Source organism: Pseudopipra pipra, chromosome 20 (assembly GCF_036250125.1).
Source record: "Pseudopipra pipra isolate bDixPip1 chromosome 20, bDixPip1.hap1, whole genome shotgun sequence".
Lineage (NCBI taxonomy): Eukaryota > Metazoa > Chordata > Aves > Passeriformes > Pipridae > Pseudopipra > Pseudopipra pipra.
The window spans coordinates 1,994,597-2,013,235 of record NC_087568.1 but is presented as its reverse complement, the minus strand read 5'-3'; the positions used below and the strand labels follow the sequence as shown (position 1 = coordinate 2,013,235).

The 18,639-nt window shown below is 47.0% G+C and overlaps 1 protein-coding gene across 11 annotated transcripts in view; it reads left to right on the top strand.

The window, feature by feature from the left end:
* Positions 1–18,639, top strand: part of DAB2IP (DAB2 interacting protein) — a 199,668-nt gene that overhangs the window by 72,253 nt on the left and 108,776 nt on the right. For 10 of the 11 annotated variants that reach the window (XM_064676617.1, XM_064676616.1, XM_064676619.1 and 7 more), the window contains one exon: positions 4,687–4,790. In XM_064676617.1, the coding sequence (XP_064532687.1) occupies positions 4,687–4,790 (104 nt within the window). Of the gene's footprint in view, positions 1–294; positions 314–4,686; positions 4,791–18,639 lie in introns of those variants that run through there. The other variant, XM_064676625.1, reaches the window with a different exon arrangement.

Sequence of the window (18,639 nt, the reverse complement as noted above, 5' to 3'; positions counted from 1 at the left end):
GCCTGACCTCTGCAGGGCTGCCCGCGGGACCTTTGCCACCGGCCTTGGCTTCTGATGGACTCTTAGTTTTCTGCGTTCCCTCCGGATGAGCCGGTGAAGGTTTATTGCCCTCCAGAGTCTCCCTTCTCAGCACGTCCCGGAGCAGGACCCTGCCCTCCTGCCGTGCGTCCCGGTGCCGCTGCCTGCTCTGGCATTCCAGTCATACCTCCCTCTCTCTCTGCCTCCCATGAAGTCACCACCTCTCCTTCTCCCGCTCCTGGCTGGCTCCGAGTGCCATGGCATGAGCGCTGCTCGCCAGCACAGCTTCCTTCTGGTGAGTGCAGGGAGATGATTTCTCCTCCCGACTTCTCCCTCAGGTTGTCCCTCCCTTTCTGGTTTGGAGCTGGAGCAGTTTCAGATCGGGAAGTCCACTCTTTGGGAAGTGCTTGCTTGTCAGTTATTCCTTCCAGCTGCTTCTCTTTGCTTTTCTTCTTGCTGTCTCTCCCACTGGCTCATCCCTGGAATTGTGTGTGAGAGATGAACAAACAGAAGGAGTTAATGGATTTCATTCCCAGTAATGAGAGTGAAATCCCGGTGATCTCTTGGACTAGCTGGGATTCACAGGAGCAGGTAATGCAAATGTAGAAACACCTCACTTGCAGAGTGCAAAGTAAACAGTGTTAATATTAGTTTGTGTGTTTGTTACACGTAACAACCCACTCGGGAGCAGTGTCTGAGAAGGTGAATCAAAGGCACTGATGGTGGGTGGCTTAACCAGGAGTTTGGGTGCCAGGGGCTCCTCATAGCCTGTTCTGCTGCTGTCCTGAAGCCTTGGGGGGATCCCTGTGCTGCTCTGTAATGATTCCACAGCATGAAAAACAGGGAGGAAAGATTAATTATCCTGCCAGTTCCAACACCTTGAATTAGTCAACAAATCAAAAGTGTTTATTACTGTACAGAAACAGCTTCAGAAATACTCATAAGCCCCGGGTCCTAAATTAATGTGCAGTGTTTGCAGGGCTGTGTATCCTGTTGGAGAAGTGGGATACCTTCAACTCTGGCTACTTAAAAAAGCTCCTGGTGCCTGCACAGCAAACACTGGGCTGGCCCAGCCATGTGGGATAACCTGGAAGAGGCTTCAGGGGATTGATAATTTCCAGGAAGTTTCTCTTTGAAGATCTTATTCTGCACTGGGGGAAAACGCAAACCATTTCCAGCCTCCTGTAAATATTTGGGAAAGCAGGAAGCCCTGGTGGTTGTTTCTTCTTGCTCCTGTGTTGTATGATGTGGATGAGCCCAGAACAGCCCCGGGCTGTGCAGACACTGAACCTGTTGCTTATGGGGACATTTAGGACATATTCCTGGAAAAGAATTGGGAGAGCCCACAGGAGCACAGTTCTGCAGCAGAGAGGGTGAGAGTAAAGCATGAGTAGAAATGCCAAGTGATCCTTGGGGAAGTTCAGAGAAGAAGAGAAAATGCCAGTAACAATGAGGAGAAGATTAGACAAGGAATAAAGAATCTCCATCAGAATTGACTCAGTCCTCCTCAGAGTCACTTCTGAACCTTTCCCAGTCCAATTTTGAGGTTTTTAAGAGCTTCTAAAGGGCCAGGTGACATACTTAGGTGGACCTGCTTGGTTCAGCTGTCCAGCATTAATTAGGAAACTTCTTACTGCTCACCTGCATATCCCAGCCTTTATTTGGGTGTTCTGTTGTGGGCTGGTGGAAATGGTGGAGAACTGGAAACCATCCCTTGCCAGGGGCATCCCTGTCTGCACATTGGCACCTCTGGCTTTCCTCTCCGCACCCAAGGAATCTGTTTTCAGAGCCAGTGTTCCTGCACTCTAATCCTCCTTTACCAGACTGTTACTGCGGTGATTTTCAGGCCTCTGGGTCATAAAAGAAAGATTTGGAGGTTTTAAGTTTGTATCAGGTTGAGGGCTTTGGGAGGACAGATTGTGTTCTGAGATACTGTGTGTCTGTGTCCACTGATGCTGAGCGGAGGAATGGGCATGTGGAGGTGTAATCCTGGAATTTGGGGAGCTTACAGAGAAATTCCCTGTCTGGTGAGGGTGTTGTCTGATAAAACTAAGAGCTTCTGGGAATGTCATTCCCTGCTGCCTGCTGTGCTACTGTTCCTCCTCATGGAATCCTTTCTCTTGGGATACAGATGGATGGCAGACATTCCTTAAGGAAACCTTGCAGTGTTCCCATGGAATGGTCGAGGTTTTTATCAAATGTGAAGCGTTACAATATCCAAGAGGCTGTAACTGAGGTCAGGGCAGGACCTTGGCCACAAAACCTGTCCAGCCAGAGAGGAGGAAGAAGTGTTAAATATGAAGAAAAAGCTGAAGTCAGACACTGAATCTGATCTCTTACAGTTTGCTTGCACAAGTGGGCAAATTTGTCAGAAATGGCAGAAAATAAGTCTGGAAAGAACTCCAGGAAATGTCTGGTATCCATGTGACCCAGGAGAGGGGAGGGAAGGGAGCTCGCTGTACCTGAACCTCTGTCTGGGAATGATCAGTCCCAGAGTGTAACTGTCCATGACAAGAGAGGACTGTTCCCATGGCTAACCTAAATCTCTTCTGCTGTAAATTAAGACATTTCTTTGTCAGCCTCCAGTGACTCCAGAGAGTTTTTATTATTGCCTTTCAGCACCCGTTTATGTGGCCACTGGCCGTGGGCTCGCTGTGGCAGCAGGGCAGGGTGACCCTGAGGCTGAGCTTCCAGCCCTGAGGAAGTGAAAAGGGCAGTTAAACCTTTCTGTATTCATCCTGTTCCCTGTGTGAAACTGTTCTGCTGTACATTCCTGGTGGTTAGGAGTTACTAATTTACCTGTAAGCTATTTTTATTAACCTTTAAAACAAACAGCTCCCCCCACACTCCCCCCAAAACACCCACACCCAACCCTCCTTCTGGTTATTTCTGGTGCCTTACAGAGGGTTTTGTAACGTGTCTCTCCTGCAGTGAAACCCACAGTGCTCAAACGAAGCTAAAAGGGAGATTTGACTCCAAACATTTTATGAACCACGAGTTTAACACTCAGAGAAGGCTTTAGGTCCTAACCCAGCTCTGTGTTTTGGTCTGGGTGAGGCCGAGGTGTTTGCTGGCTCTGTTGGGTTTGTTTTAACGGTGAAGTAAGAGGTTAAGAGCACAGTTTGTGACTTCAGTGCCATCAGCCCTGGGTACAGAGCAGCCCTGGGCCATGGCACACTCTCCCTTTCCCTGGAGAGCTCTGACCTGTGTGGCTGGGAGAGGAATCACATCGAGGGGATCACCCGGAGTGAGACAGTTGTGCCCTGGCTCTGGCCGAGCCCTGAGGGGCTGGGACACCCTTGCAGTGCTTTCCCTCAGTGCTGGGCAGTGTTTGGGTGGGGAGCACAGCTCAGTGCCTCTGGGGAAAGCCCTTTCTTGTCTCTGCCTTTCACGTCATCCCATCGTTCCTGTTTCCCAGCCAGGTATGAGAATTGCTTTAAACAAATGGTGATTTTTTTCTGGCCATTAAGAAAATGCAAAGCAGCTTCTCCAGTTGCCTTGTCATCTCGAGCTCACTTTCAAAATGCTGCAGTCAAGCAGTTTTTTATGACAGCCCGAAACAAAAGGAGGCTCAAAGGAATGGGGTGGGAGCCTGAATGTGAGAGGAGATGACACCAAAGGACTTTGTGGCCTCCTCGACATTCAAAGTGCAGAGGAAGTGGCCGAGGCACTAGAAGGCTCAGCTGGAGGTTGGGAAAGCAGGGAACTGCTGGGTTTGGCTGTCTGGGATTCATCCAGGTAACGTGGCAACCAAGGAAGATGTCACTGAGCCAGCACCTCACCCCGTCCGGGGCTGGAATGTCACAGCCTGCTCTTTTGGAATAGGTTAAGAGACATCTCAGGAACTGCTGGCTGGAATTGCCAGTGCTGGTTGCTTCCTGCAGATCCCAGGTGCTGGCAGGCTTTGGTGAGGGCAGAACCCTGCTGAGGGACCAACCTCCATGGAAATGCTTGGCTAAGGAGGACTCTGGAATGCTTTGGGAAATCAGTCTGTTTTTCTGAGTTCCATGGTGCTTTCCAAGGGGGTTTGTGAACTGAGGAAACACCACCTCATGATGCTGTGGCTGACTTGTCCTATCAACTTTCTAAACATCTTCTCCTCCTCAGTGTTGGGCATATTTATTAATTTTGCCTTTTCAACCCCCTTCCTTCCTCGCTCCCGGGGAAGGAGGTGAGTATTCCTATCCTCATTTTATACTTTAGCAAATGCAGGATTTAGTAATTTTTTTCTAGTTCCAAAGCAAACTGCTGGAGGAATGAGAGAGGTAACTTAAGCATCCTGTGCCTCTAACCCCATTAGCAGCTTCCCTGAGGAGGATCAGATCCACAAGTGCACGGATCTGTACTTTGCATATAATTCCTGCTCAGCTCAATGCAGTTTCTGTTTACTCATCTGCAGACTGGAAATAATGATAATGCCAACCTGTCAGGCATTATCTGAAGCTTACAGTTGTATAAAAAATGCTAATAGTGGAAGGTGAAAGTCTTGCTGATGGAACATTGCTCCAGGCAGAAACCAGAGCGGAATCCTCGGGGTCGCCGTGTTGGCTCGTTTGCAAGGGCACCTCAAAGGGAGATGAGCCACGTTTTGTGGGACCTGCTGGCATTGCTGGGCTGCTCCTGTGTTGCTGGGTTTGTGACTGTCCTTGTTCTGTGTTCCCTCCCCAGAGTCCCCCCCGGAGAGGTGCGGGCAGAGGCGCAGCATGCCCAGCGGGATCCCGGACAAGAACCCCACCATGGAACCCGCGGCCACGACGCCCTTCCGGGTCACGGTCAGTGCCACAGGACCTTAATGAGTGTTACAGGACCTTAATGAGTGTTACAGGACCTTAATGAGTGCCACAGGACCTTAATGAGTGCTACAGGATCTTAGAGAGTGTTACAGGATCCCAAGGAGTGTCGTGGGGTTTTGCCACCAGGGAGAGGAACTTGCTCATCCCAAGAAAAGAGCTGCAGTGTTTCACTTGCAGTCAAACTGGTTGATGACTTACTTTTAAGTAACTGGGGTGGTGTTAGATGCTCTTAGCAACTGTGACATATATCTTGGTTGACATTCAGGTCTTGTTGCTTTATCTGGAGCAGCTGTGGGTGAGTTGTTTCACTTGGGAGACCTTCCTGGAGAGGTTTCCTTGGTGAGTGCCAGTGCAGTGCACTCGTAGATGTAGTTACTGGCCTGCAGCTGCAGAGTGTCCTCATCCTCCTATAGAGGGAAACCCTCCTGTAGAAAAACCTGCCATCAGCTCCCAGGACACTGCCAAGCTGTGGTTCCCCAGAGCCTGGGATCCTCTCCCAGCAGGAGCCCAGAGGAGCCATTTGCTATTTGCCATGTCTTTCCAGCCCTCTGCCCTGAGGTGCTCTGCTCATCCCTCATTTGCTGTGTGTGAAGAGTGGGGATTGTTTGGAAGTTGAAGGGAGCAGCTCCACTGACAGGACTGACAGTGCTGCCAAAATCCAACAGGGCACAGGGGGTCTGGCTGCTCTGTGGGAAGGGCACTGCTGTGTCCATTTTACAGCAACAAGGACCCAAGGAATGGGATCTGTTGGTGCTGAGCCCTGGCTCTGTTGCAGCCCAGTTCTGGAGCAGAGTGAGGAGTCTGAGCACAGGACTCCTCTCCCCACTCAGGAGTCTGGGCTGGCTCAGCTTTAGGAGACAGTCCCTGTCATCCTTGGGGACCAGCCCTGGAGTGAGTTAAAAGTCTTTGTTTCTCCTTTAGTTGGAAGGTGCACAGTGGGTTTATCACTGATGTAAGTCCTCTCTCTAACTCCTGCAGACTTCTAGAGTGGATCACAGGGATTCTTACCCCAAGGGCTGTGTTATCTAACAACTAATATCAAATCCAAGGAATGATTTAATTTAGGAGTACACCAAGCTGGCAGATGGAAGCACAGTGGTGAGATCAAAACAGATTTTTAAAAGTGGGCAACAAAGATGCAGCTGGGAGTGTTTGTGGAGGTTTTTTCCTAATGTATCTTCAGCCTGGACACATCTCTGGTTAGTGCAACAGAATCTGGGGCTCTGTAACCAGCTGAAGTCACCACGTGCTTCTGGGTAACATTTAGGGTAACCTCAGGAATAGTAAAAGAGAAATCTAGGTAGGAATTTAAAAAAAATAAGTTCAAGCATAAAATATCCACAGCTGGAGGTGGATGCTCCCAGTAAGAGCCACAGCCAAGGCAATCAGCAGGTCCTGTTTTCAAGAGGAAATCATGGATAATCAGCTTGCACACAGGTATTTTTATTGAGAGAAGAGGCAAATGGCCTTGCAGGTGGTTTGCTCCAGACAGGTTTTCTCTGCAGGCCACACCTTCTTTACAGGCTCAGCTGCTGCACAACAAACCCAGGGAGGCAGAACCAGAATTTCAAAGGAAAGACAATGGTGCAATCTAAAAAAAAATCTGAGCACACCCAGTTCACCTGAGAACATTTGCACTGGTGAATGAGTCACAGCTTGGACAAGGAGTTGATTTTAGTTCTATAAATTGTGCCTTCCAACTATCAGAACCCATCTAGCTTAGTAAGTGAGTGTCTTTGGACCTTAAGCAGCACACTACTTGGTGATGAAAAATGGAAAAGAAAAGATGGGAAAATGTGGATTCTTCACAAGACAGAGGATTTGGAAGTGTTTTTCCAAGGGTACTTTTAGTCAGGGGAAATAAAATGCTGTTTATTCCTTTCCAATGGTGCATATCCTGCTTTTTAGGGTTTTTTTTCAGAGAAGTTACTCCAGCTTTAAGCAGGTTGTAGCCCTTGGGAGTGGAACACACGTGGGATGTGGTTGCTTTGAGCAGCTCTGTCGTTCTGTGTGGGTTAAACAAGGGGAGTCATCACACAGGTGACACATGGCCTTTGCCTTCCCCCAGTTAAAATCCACCATCCCCTCAGCTCTTTGCTGCTCAGCCCCGGGGATGTCACTGCATTAACATGAATGGTTCATTCCTGCAGTTCTTAGGGCTGCCCAGATTCCAGCAGATGTCTGACTTAGGAAATACATTCTCCCTCCCCTCCCTTCATTAAGCAGAGGAACATTAGCAGTCAGTCCACTCCAGCCACGGGGAACAGTAATTAGTGCCTTAGTTTAGTGGGAATGGGATTATTGCTTTGGAGCCTGCTGTTGTAGGTTTGGAGATTGTAAGTTTTTTCATATTTTACAGCTGATTGTTCTTCCCTGACATCTCCATCCTTCTGCTCTTGAGTCTCCAGGGGACTGGGAAGCTCAGAAGCCCTTGGCTTCAGCTGTTTTGGCAGTGTTGAACTCTTCAGTTGCTTTCTTTCATTTCAAAACTAGGGTGGAAATTCAGGAACATCCCTTGGGAGCTCCCTTCCCTTACAGAAGTTTGCCAGGCAAGTTACAGTTAATTGGGCATTGTGGTTTTGGAAAACAGGAGCTCATGGTAGTTTCTTGAATTATAGAATATAACCTTGAAATCAAGTCTTGAGATTCCTGTATCTTAATATGTGACCTGGCTGTTCTTACTCCTACTGAAACAAAATTTTTAATTAAGCTTCTTAAACTTGAAAAAAATCTTCCCTAGCCCCAGTTATGCTGTAAAATGATTATTTCCCATGTAAATCCCTCAGTTAACTTCTGGGATCCCAGAGCTCTGCAGGATCTGAGGCAGGCAATGGATTCCAGACTAACCCAAGTGAACACTCCTGGGAGAGGTCCCTGCTCCTGCTCTGAGGAACAAGGGCAGTGCCCAGGTTTTAGTCTGTGAGTGGAGAACCAGGAGTGTGTTTTACATCCCATCTGTAGAAACTAGATCTGGTGTGTGTAGGTATAAAACTTAAATATAAGCAGGGAAATTCTGGATTTCTTGCATCACAAACACTCGTGGAAGAGACTCCCTGTCCTCACAACCTGTGTGCAGGAGGCAGCTTTGCAGTTCAGTGGCCTTGTTGGAATCCTTTGTGCTCATCACCATCCTGCCCCTGGAACAGAGAGACCTCAGGAAAAGTCAATATATAAGGACAGGAAAAGAAAGGCAAGGCTTGACTTAGCATGAGATGTCAGTAAAAGTGTTTTCTTAGGCAGGGACCCAGAGTTGTCTCCACTGTCAGTGGACAACTGGCAGCAGCTGCTGATCTCAAGTGCTGGAGACACCAATGTGACCAAGGGGAAGTGCTGGAGCCTCCTCTGTGCCCAAGGGAGGTGGGGAAGCCTTGGGTTGGCTGGAATTTGCCTTTCAAGGAATAGAGAGGAGCATTGAATCCAAACAACCTGAGGTGTGACGTGGGCTAAACCCAAAATCTGTGTGGTATTTTATCCAGCACAGGGACCAGGGGATGGGAAAGTCTGCTGAGTGCTGATGAGATCCTCTCACTGTGCCCACCTTGCAGGGGAATCACGAGCAGGGGTGGGTTGCTGAGGCTCCCTGAGTGAGGACTCTCTCCCATCCCATCAAGCACTGCCATCTATTGACTCCTTCTGTTAGAGCCAGGTTTATCTGGTTTTCTGGGAAAATATCCCAGGCCAAGCAAAGTCCAAATTGCCGAAGAACTTGTGCAGAAAAATTGGACCAAGTGATTGGATGAAGAAACCAGAATGATTCCTTGCTGTTACTCCACCTCACTGGCTGTGCAAGGACCCTCCTTCCAGAGGGAATCAATGTAAAGTGTACTCTGAATATTTTTAAAATATTTGAAAATGCCTCTCTGCCTTTCCCCCAGAGCTGTGTCTGAGGAAGCATCTGTATCCTGTCTCTTACTAGATAGGATTTAGGATTTCTTGTCTCCAGACCTTTAATCCTCAGTTCTGGTATCACCAGGACCATCAAAACCATTTCTGTGCTCCTTGTGGTTGAAGCCACATTGGCTACCAAAAAAAAACCCCTCAAACCAAAACACACTGGAGGTCTAAGCTACACAATCCAGGGAATTGTGTGAATTGGATTGGGAAGGAAACAATTCTCAGAGAAGTTTCAAAGGCCAAGCCCAGTGCTGGACACACACTCTCCAGTGGTTCATTGTCAGCCAAGAGGATCATTTTCCCAGATTTTCCTCATTTTCCCATTATTATTTCCTTCATCACCTGCTTGGTGTCTGTGGTTCTGCACATGGGATGGGATGTCTTGGAGCAGGAACTCTCCTTCATGGTCCATGTGTTGTTCCTCTGCTTTTCAGGATCTTTAATAATGCAGCATTTATAGTCACAGAGAAATGGGACATTTCTGAGGTGTTGGTTCTCCTCCTGCCTGGAACTGGCCTTGTTCTCCTGCAGTTTTCCTGCCTCTTTGGGCTGGCACACAGCTGAGTGTGCAGTGATACATCCTAAGCTACTCTCGTGGCATTCCTCCATCCATCCTGGGTTTAATCCTTGATAAATGAGGTATTAAATACTAATGGCAGTAAATGGAAACTCCTGGAGAGATGAAAGTGAGGAGCCCTTCTGCCATTCCTCTTCACTGAACATAATCCTAAATAATGGGATCCAAGTTCAAGCTGCTGTGGACAAGATAGGATTTTTTTTCCCCAAGTTTTTGCCTGTCCATAAGACACACCATTTTCCATTTTAATTTTCTTCTTTTTTTTTTTTTTCTGAAAGCAGTCACGTAAATTATATTCTAATGTTTTGACTTTGGAGAATTTCTCCTCCTGTGTGATGTGGAGGGTGGAATGGCCCTTCCCTGGGTGTGATCACCCAGCTTTAATTGAAATGTAATTGTTTACCAAACCATTGCAGCTCGAGGGGAAAATTACTGTCATTTTGGGCTGTGGCTGCACACATTAAAGTGTCCCTTCCACGGGGCCTGGATTGAAGGAGAGCAGAAACATTATCACCACTGATATATAAACATCAAACCATTATCATCAAACTGTCAACTGACTCGGGAGAACCAGTGGCAGTGGCAGCAAGAAATATGGAAATGACTTGGAGAATGGATCTCAGTGCAGTCCCCACTTCAGGAACAGGACGTGCTTGCTTTGGGTTTGTGAGCATTTTAGGGATTGGAAGAAAAGGAGGTCATTTGGAGTATTTGCAGTGATTTCCAGTCTCACTGGGGCTGTTTAGTGACAACTGGGAGGGCTGATCTTGCTGTCACATCCTTTTTTGTCAGGTGCACCAGCAGTCAGACTTTGTACCTTAAGCATCTTTTTTGGTGCATTTCCAAGCTCTCCACAAAGGGGGTTTGTTCTCACCACCCTCCTTTCACAGCTGCAAAAACCGAGGGAGGGAAAACTTAAATAACTCTGATTTGCTCACGCACCAAAGCCCAGAAATGTGTCCTGAGCTGAAATTCTTCATTTCCAATTCCCAGCCCTGGTGTTAACCACGAGCTGAGCTACTCCTAATTACTCCTCTGAAATCCTCCTCAGTTTCAAGAGAATTACAGATTTTCCACCTTGATGCTGTAATGTAAAAATGAGGAAGTGGATTCCTGGCCTCCCCAGTCCTTGTTCCCAGGGCAGACATGCCTGGCTTCCTTCCTTTCTCTGCCAGCAGCCCATATTGTCAAATTTCTAATTGCTTGTTATTTAAATTAGAACCCTCTGTCTGATTTTTCTAAGTCATCTTATTAACATAAATCTGTGGGTATTTTTGTCCTTCAATTTTTGCTTGTACTTCACGAGACGAGGGATAAATTCTGGTTAAGGCATGAAAGATAAATTCTGTTTTAAAAAAGGGGATCTTTTTCCCCTACTCAGTGCTGCATAGCACAGGGACTGGAAAATGAACCTGAAACTGTAAATATATGTTTAATTTGTTGAGTCTGACCTTGTGTATATTGAAATTTTTTTTAAGTAAACCTGGAATTTGCAGTTGGGGAGTGCTGGAAGCGTGGAAGGAGATAGGAGGGATTGTCACATTTCAGCACAGAGCTGCAGTCAAACCACTGTGGATTTATTATGTGCATCAAGCAGGAGACAGGCCTGACAGGATAAAAGACATGGTGCTCTGACCTGCTTCACTGCAAAGGACTCAGCAAGGCAGGGTATGGATTTTTTCCCTTTTTGAACCGAGTGTGTTCCAGGGAGGTCTCTCTCTCAGCTGTCTGAAGGACAGTTCTACAGAAAGGAAGAGCATAAGGGCTCATCAACAGCTTAATTCACACTCTGAGGCCACTTTTCTTTCAAGGTATTGGTGATCCTGGTGTAGTTTCTGGGGGGTTTTGGCCTGCTTTTGATTGCTCTCAGAGTGATGTGGTTGGGGCAGCAGAGGGTTCCACGGGGACAGGGCAGGGCTGGCCCTGCTGTGGGTGAGGAGGGGATGGGACATGACCTGGTAGTGCTTTGGAGGGCAGAATTAACAGAGCTGGGTCAGCTCCCAAGGGTGAGGATCCACCCAGAGCAGAGCCCCGTGTTTAGCTCTGAGAGGGAATGCCACAAATCCCTGAATTTCTGTGCCCCAACACCACCAAAAGTGTTCAGGACCGGGGAGAGACTCAGAGTTTGCTTCCTATGCGGGGCCTGGGCAGTGGATGAGCAGGGAAGCTTGTGCTTCCAGGGAAGATAAAGTCAAATTCTGTTTAGTTCTCACATGGGAAAGGGGGAAGCAAACACTTCAGCAAGTGTCTTGGCCCTGCAGTGGGGCTAAATTAGCACAATTCCAGTGATTTCCTTCAGCTATTCCAGATGTTTGCACTTTCTCTGGGGACACTGGAGCGATTCCTCTGGGCTGTGTGAAAGCCAGAGGCTCAGAGAAGGGCTCAGGGTCCCAAGGAGGCCAATGGCACAAAATCCTTGGGACTGGGGCAGAATCCTTGTGCAGGAAAGAGAAAGGAAGGAGGGAGAAAGCAGCTCTGAGCTCCCTGTCCCTGAGCAACCTTTTGTGGGAGAAACCCATGTTGTTCCCCTGGTTTCCTGACCCTCCTCTCCAGATCCCTCCATCCCTCCCCTCCTGGGGAAGCAGTGTTGGAGCCAGATGAGAAATACCACCAGTTCCTGTGTGTTTTCATGGAGAGAGCCCATGGGAGGAATATTTAACATTTAGGCAGTAAGTAGGGCTAATAGGAAATGCTAATTCACTTTTCATTCTTTTGATCAGTGTATATTGAATGATAATTACAGTGATAGTACTTGGCACTTGTGTAGCACCTTTCATCTGGAGCTGTTAAAGTGTTCTGCCAATCTGAATGAATTCAGGCTTGCAGGCACTGTGGGGTTGCAATTTATCATAATGCCTTAAAATAAATGGGGAAACTAAGGCATGGGATGGTTAAATCCCTTTTCCCATCATTCAAAATCCACCTGGAACAGTTGGGGCTGTGCAGTAGTGCTACTGGTCATCTTGTAAGGAGCAAAACCAACTCATGGCATCATTTAAAATGGAGAGAATTATTGAAACTGGTCAGCTGAGTGGCCTTTGCCCTTTAAAACGTATTTGTTTGGCATTTTTGGTGGTAATTTCAGTTTGATACACACTCAGGTGCTCTGTTGGATTTTTATCTGTTGCAATTGTTTGAATTCCCCCCACAAAGACAGAGGAACAACCTCAGACTCTCACTGGATTTTTCAACAACATCCTTGGATCCATATAATTTCTTGAGAGACTTCCATGTCCAAAGGATGATTTGAACAGAAATGCTCATTTCAAAACTACTGCAAGAAAAAAAATCAGTAACATTTCAATCTCTTCCCTGGAAGCCCAAATGCAAACAGCCTGGACTAATTGATAGGCTGACTGGGGCTGACTGGTTTCATTGCTGGGGAGTGAATGAAAGGCAGAAAATAAACAAACAAAAGCTTCAATTTGTTTAAACCTCCGGGCACTGAAAACTCTCAGGTTGCTGGTAGCACAGAGCAAAGAGGGCCATTAAGATATTCAACGTGACAGTGCTCCCTTTATTTGTTTCTGGGTCACAGATAAAGAATTGTCCTGCAGATATGAAAGGTGGGATAATAAACACATTCCATTCTCCCTCTTTCAGTGGCACTGACACTGTCCTTGCAGAGAACAAGTCAAACAGGGGAAGGTATTGTCTGAATCTCTTGGAGACCTTCAGTAGAGCAGGAGTGCCCATTTCATGAGGCCCTTCATCTCTGAACTTTGCCCATTTGGGAATTAGGGTTGCTTTAGCTCGTGGATATTAGGTGTTATCTGAAATAATGAATTCATTGCAGTGGAATTCATAGAAATGTGTGTCCTTGCCACAGTTCACCCTGAATAGTTATCAATACATTTCTACCAAGTGTTAAATTCATTTCTGAGACATATTTTTTCTCACTTGGACTAAACACTTCTCCTTAATAGCCAAACTAGACCATAATTTGGGCCATAATCTCTCGGACTTGCCTTGTGGTAGATGGTTCACGTGGCACCTGAGTACTTTGATAATGATGTGATCATGTCAGGGGTGGCCATCCCAGCTGGAAGTGACCTTGTCTGTGTTGTTTGCCCCTCTGGAAGTGTCTGACTTTGAACTTTAACAGCCATGGAAGAGCTCATGCCCTTCCTGGGGAGCAGGGCTGCCGAGCTGGAGCATTTGGAGGATGTTTGGGAGGTTCCTCCTTCCCCTCCAAACCCCAGCCTGGTGCTGCCTCACGTCAGGCTGTTTCTCCAGGTGGTGACACTGTTGTTCCAAACCAAGTGCAGCTCCTTGGAACAGCAGGTCTGATTCCCTGCTCCCGGGGTGATTCCGTGGGCTCGGGAGGCTGCAGTTCAATAACTTCTGGGTGTGAGCACACGAGGTGGCACCACAGCGATTCCCGGAGACTTTTTTCAAACTTTGGTTACCATGGAAACAAGATTCCCTTTCTCCTCCATGCTGTCACTTCTCCTCAGCGCTGCACTGTGATAAGCAATAGGCTGTGTTTGTCCTCCCCACACCCCTTTTTCCCAGGGAACAGGGATATTCAGGGCTCAGGCAGCGAGGAGAATTGGAGAGGGAGCCGGGAAAGCCGCGATGCCTTCCCTGAGCTGCTCAGGTGTTCCCGGGCCTGGCGCTCTGCCAGCAGCTTTCTTGTCTTTATCTCCCTCCATAATTACAGTGGATCATATCTTCCCTGCAACGTTCTTCAAAGCACCAAGGAGATGAGCTCCAGAACTAATCATGTCTTTATTTCCTGAACGGCTCCGTGTATCCCGAGCGCGGTTCCGCGGGAGGGATTCACAGGGCTCAGCACGACCTGCCCTTGTCCCTGCCTGCATTCCTGCCACTTGCCAGATCACATCCCTGTAATTCCCGTGGGGTGACAGGCTGACCTGGCTGCAGTGAGTGATCACGGTCACTTTGCTTCACTTGAGCCAGCTCAAGGTTACTTTTACTTGATTTTTTACAAAAAAGACGAGGGGTGATGGGGACAAGGTATTCCTGGAGAGGTGCTAATTAGACACAAGAGGGAAAACTGTCACAGTAAGAACAATCCATCACTGTAACAATCTCCTCAGGGAAGGGGTGGGTTCCCCAGTGTTGGACACTCCTGAGGTTCAGCAGGACACGGGGCTGGCCCAGCTTGTCCTGACTGTGCTTTTGCCAGGAAAGGTTGGACCAGCTGGTCCTTGTACCTGCCTGTCAAATGGAGATTGTTTGAAGATTTACAAATAGTAATTCAGGTTTTCCTATTATTAAGGGGTGGAGGAGGATCCCTTCATATACATTCCTAGGAAACAAGACCATGGTCCCACTGGTGTGGCCCTGGCTGGGCCTGAGGGGCAGCACCCTGGCCCTGCCTTCAGCCTTCCTTGATAATCAGCAACTGAGTCAAAAATAGGGAAGGAATAAGTGAGTGACACTCAAATCTGCCTGTTAGAATTGAACTTTCCTGCTGGGTGACAAAATTCTGCTTTAAAGATAGTAAATCCACTGCTAATAATGAGGCAAGAAATAATCACTGCTAAGGCCCCAAAATAGGATCTGTCACTTGCAGTGTTTGTCTTATTATTTTGAGGGATAAACCAGCAATGAAACTTAATTTTTGCCTCCAGTTCTGGAAGGATATTCTTTTTGGTTTATATCTTTCAATGTGAGTCTTTTAGGAAACAGAATTGTCACCTGTGCAGTTTCCTGCTGCCTCTCATCACCTTCTTCACCACCTCAATCCAAAGATCAGATGCCAGGTATGAGCTTAGGAGGAAAAGGAAAGGAGTAAAGGTGGAAAAAAACTAGCAGGGAGTAGTCCTGCATTGGTTTTCATTCCTCCTCTCTCAGCTTTCCTACTCAAAAATTCTCTATCTGTGTGTCCTGAGGGATGGAGAAACTCCTGTGTCACATGTGTGTTAGATTTATCCTTTCACCATAATTTTCCTCCTTTTTACCATTTTTCTAAACTCTTAGGTTGGGACAAATGAACTTCAGTATTTGCACAATGTCTGGGAAGTCAGGGAGGCAGACTGGGAAAAAATGCAGGACTGATGTGTCATCTGAATTCCAGTTGGTATTCCCCAACCTTTGCAAAAGTGAACATTTTTGTTTGATTGCAGCTGTAATTATTGCTGAATACAAATGTTCCAATTTGAGCTTCAGAATTGTGGGGAAAGTCTTTGGAGCCAAAAGAGCATCTGCCTGAAACATGAGTTTCATATTCGAGTGAGTAACTTTTACTGCAGAATTACACAATGAATCCCTCCATTCCAAAGATAATAATAATTTTTTATTCTAAACACATCATCTACCAACTGCTTTTTAAAATTTATTGGCCTGGCAGCTGGTTTTGTGGAAAATGTGTTACTTAAGAGCACACAAGATTTGTCAGTGAAAATGAAGCAGGTTGATGTTGATACCTTGCTGTAGACTTAAAGCTGGCCATCAATATTGTGGAAAATGGGGTTATCTCCTCCAATATTTGCTCTGCTCCAGAGGTTTCAGGTGGAAGTGAGCAGGAAGATGCCTGATGAGCAGATACAACATGACATGCACGTGCTGCTACGAGGCCGTAAATCAAAGTAGGGAAAGCAGGGATAAAACACCCTCATGAAACACTTTGCTCTGTATCATTGCAAAAGTGGACTTTAAAAGAGCACAGTAATGTAAAGAGATTTATGGAGATAGTTTCTCATCTCCCCTGTGTGTTTATTGCTCATCCTGGAGAGCCCTGATACCTGTTTTACCAGGAGCAATGTCTTTGGATGGCAGGACTGCTGGCATAGGAATGAGCACTTGAGGAGTAATCCTGGCTTTGCAGCTTATCTGTGCATAGACAGTGTAGCAAATCTCTTGGACAGCTCTGCCTTCAAACTCATTTCCTCTGTGACCTGCCCAAAGCATCTCTTCTGACAGTGTTTCCTCCCTGCTCTCCCACCTCCACCTGCACACCCTGGTTTCCCCCTCCTGGGGAGCCACGGGAAGCCTGGATGTGCCCCTGGAGTCTTTTCAAAGGCATCTTCTCCTGTCTGATACTGGGAAAGGAGTTAATCTGCTTTATATGAAAAAATACCTTTTTCCCCCCCCCTGAAATAGAAGGGCAGGTTGGTTTATCCCAGCTGTTCCTGGGCAGGTTTTGTAGCTGGTATAAAGGGACTGAGCACCGCTGGGGCTGAAGTGCTGCCCTGCAGAAACAGTTCCAAGGTGCAGCTCCTGGGCTTTTTTAGCCCATGGCAAAAGCACCAAAAGATCCTGGCTCAGGATGGCTCTTGCACTGAATCACCTGTCACAGCCAGCAGGACCTTTTGGACAGTTCCACTCCAGGACTTGAAATCTGAAGAACCTGCAGGTGTTTTCCCTTGGATACCCCCTATAAAGAATCTGATGGGAATGATAGAAACCATCCACCTTTGCAGAGTTTGGTTGTTTTTCATGCCTCAGTGGGCTCACCAAACATCCAAACAGACATTGCTACCATGTCCTAGAAACCTTATCTTCAGTTAAATCCCAACTCTGTGTTGGAAGCAGGATGCCTGTAATGAATCACAGCTGATATGGAGTGTTTAAGTCATTGTTATGCTACAAAAAGTATTGTTGGCGTTTAAATTTATAGGAGCGTGAATAATTTTCTGTCAGCTGGGGATTATCCCTTTTAATTTAAAAAGCACTTGTTCTCTCCAGATCTGAATATTTGCCTGATTGGAATCTGTTGCTCTCCGTTGTAAAATCGATCTCCTGTGTCAACAGTGGGGGGGGACTGAACGTGGAACCCACTGCACTTATTGAAAGGCAAACACTTAAAACTGTGTAATAAACAAGGAAAGGATTTGTTTTCAAAGTGCTGAGTAATGGTTTAGCTGTGGATCTGCTGGATCTGGAGGAGACTTTGAGGAGGGACAGTTCATCTCCACCAAAAACATCCTGGGCTTCCCTGCATGACATGATAAAGGCAAACGGAGTCTCAACAACCCTGGCATGCTGTCAGATGGTTTTGGTGTTCTCCCTCCTTCCTGGCTGGATGAAACTCAATCTCCAAAGCTTCCATGAAGACCAGTTTGATTTAACCATTAAGGTTAAATGCCTTATTTTTCTTTGTCATAAATAACAGTAAGAATGACTCTCTCCTAGAGGCCGTAGATGTTGGGATGTTCCCTCAGGTTTTCCTTGATGATCCAAGGAGAAGCAGAGGCTTGGGATGACCACAAGTCAAACATCTCCTGCAAGGTGTCACCTGGTCTGTTCCCCTTTGTGAGGCTGGCACTGCCCTGGAGGTGCTCTGCTCCTGGCAGGATTGTCTCCCTAAAGACAAAGGAATTTTGTGTAAGGACAGTTTGTCCTCTGGGTTGGGTGACTCCACTGTGCCAGTTAAATAAGGAAACTGTTCCACCCCACTGAAATCCTTCCTCAGGTGCCATCCTTGCCATCCTGGCTGTTCCCAGCCCTGCTTTCCCTGGGTGAATCCCTGGCTTTGTTCCTCAGGGTTCCCTGCATTCTCCCCGTGTCTCTGTTTCCGCATCGTTCATCCCTGATTGCTCAATTACCCTTCTCTGCCTTCCAAAGGAATATTTATCTGTCTTGTTTGGGTATGAAATGTTGACAGTCTGATAATTATGGAGCTGTGAACAAATAATCCAGAGTAGTGTAGGTTTGTTTGAGCAGAACAAAAGAATCCAGGTGATCCCTGAATAACAATGGCCGTTGAACTGTGGTTGCCTTCCAGATTCTCCCTGGCAGTGGCATTCCTTCATTTGGACTTGATTAATGTCCCAGCTGTTCCCTGTCCATGTTCCATGCAAGTCATCAGTGATATCTGGAGAATCCAGACCGAGATTTCCTCAGGTTTCCATGGTTTTCTCATAAGCCCTTGGCTTGCCTGAAGTTTTTACAGTTCTCTTGGTCAGGGTGAGCTGGCTGAGAGTGAGTGTTCCACAGGCTGAGAGAGGGATCTTCCCCTGGTAGAAAAGAGCAGAAAAGGAACAGGGGGAAGTTCTGTAAAGAATCATTCAGCTGGGTATCAGGGAAAATGTCCTGAGTGTGCACGGCTCTGAGAGCTGCCAGTTCATGGAATTCTTTCTCCAGGGCAGTGGGAGAAGATCCCATGACTGAGACAGTTTCAACAAGATAGGTAAAATCCTTACAAAAACAGAGCTTGGGCAGCAATCCTTTATTGGCCAGAGATGGGAAAGGGATGAGAAGTGTTGAATGTGTTTGGTGTTGGTCCTTCACTCTGGGATTCGCTGATTTTCACAGGGACAAGATTTGCCGTATCCATAATTAACCCTCAGGGCCTCTCATTTGATGTAATTCCAGCTTTGCTGACCTGACAGGCCCACACTGTCCCTTTGGTGACCTGGGGGACGTGGGTGCATCTTCATCTGATTT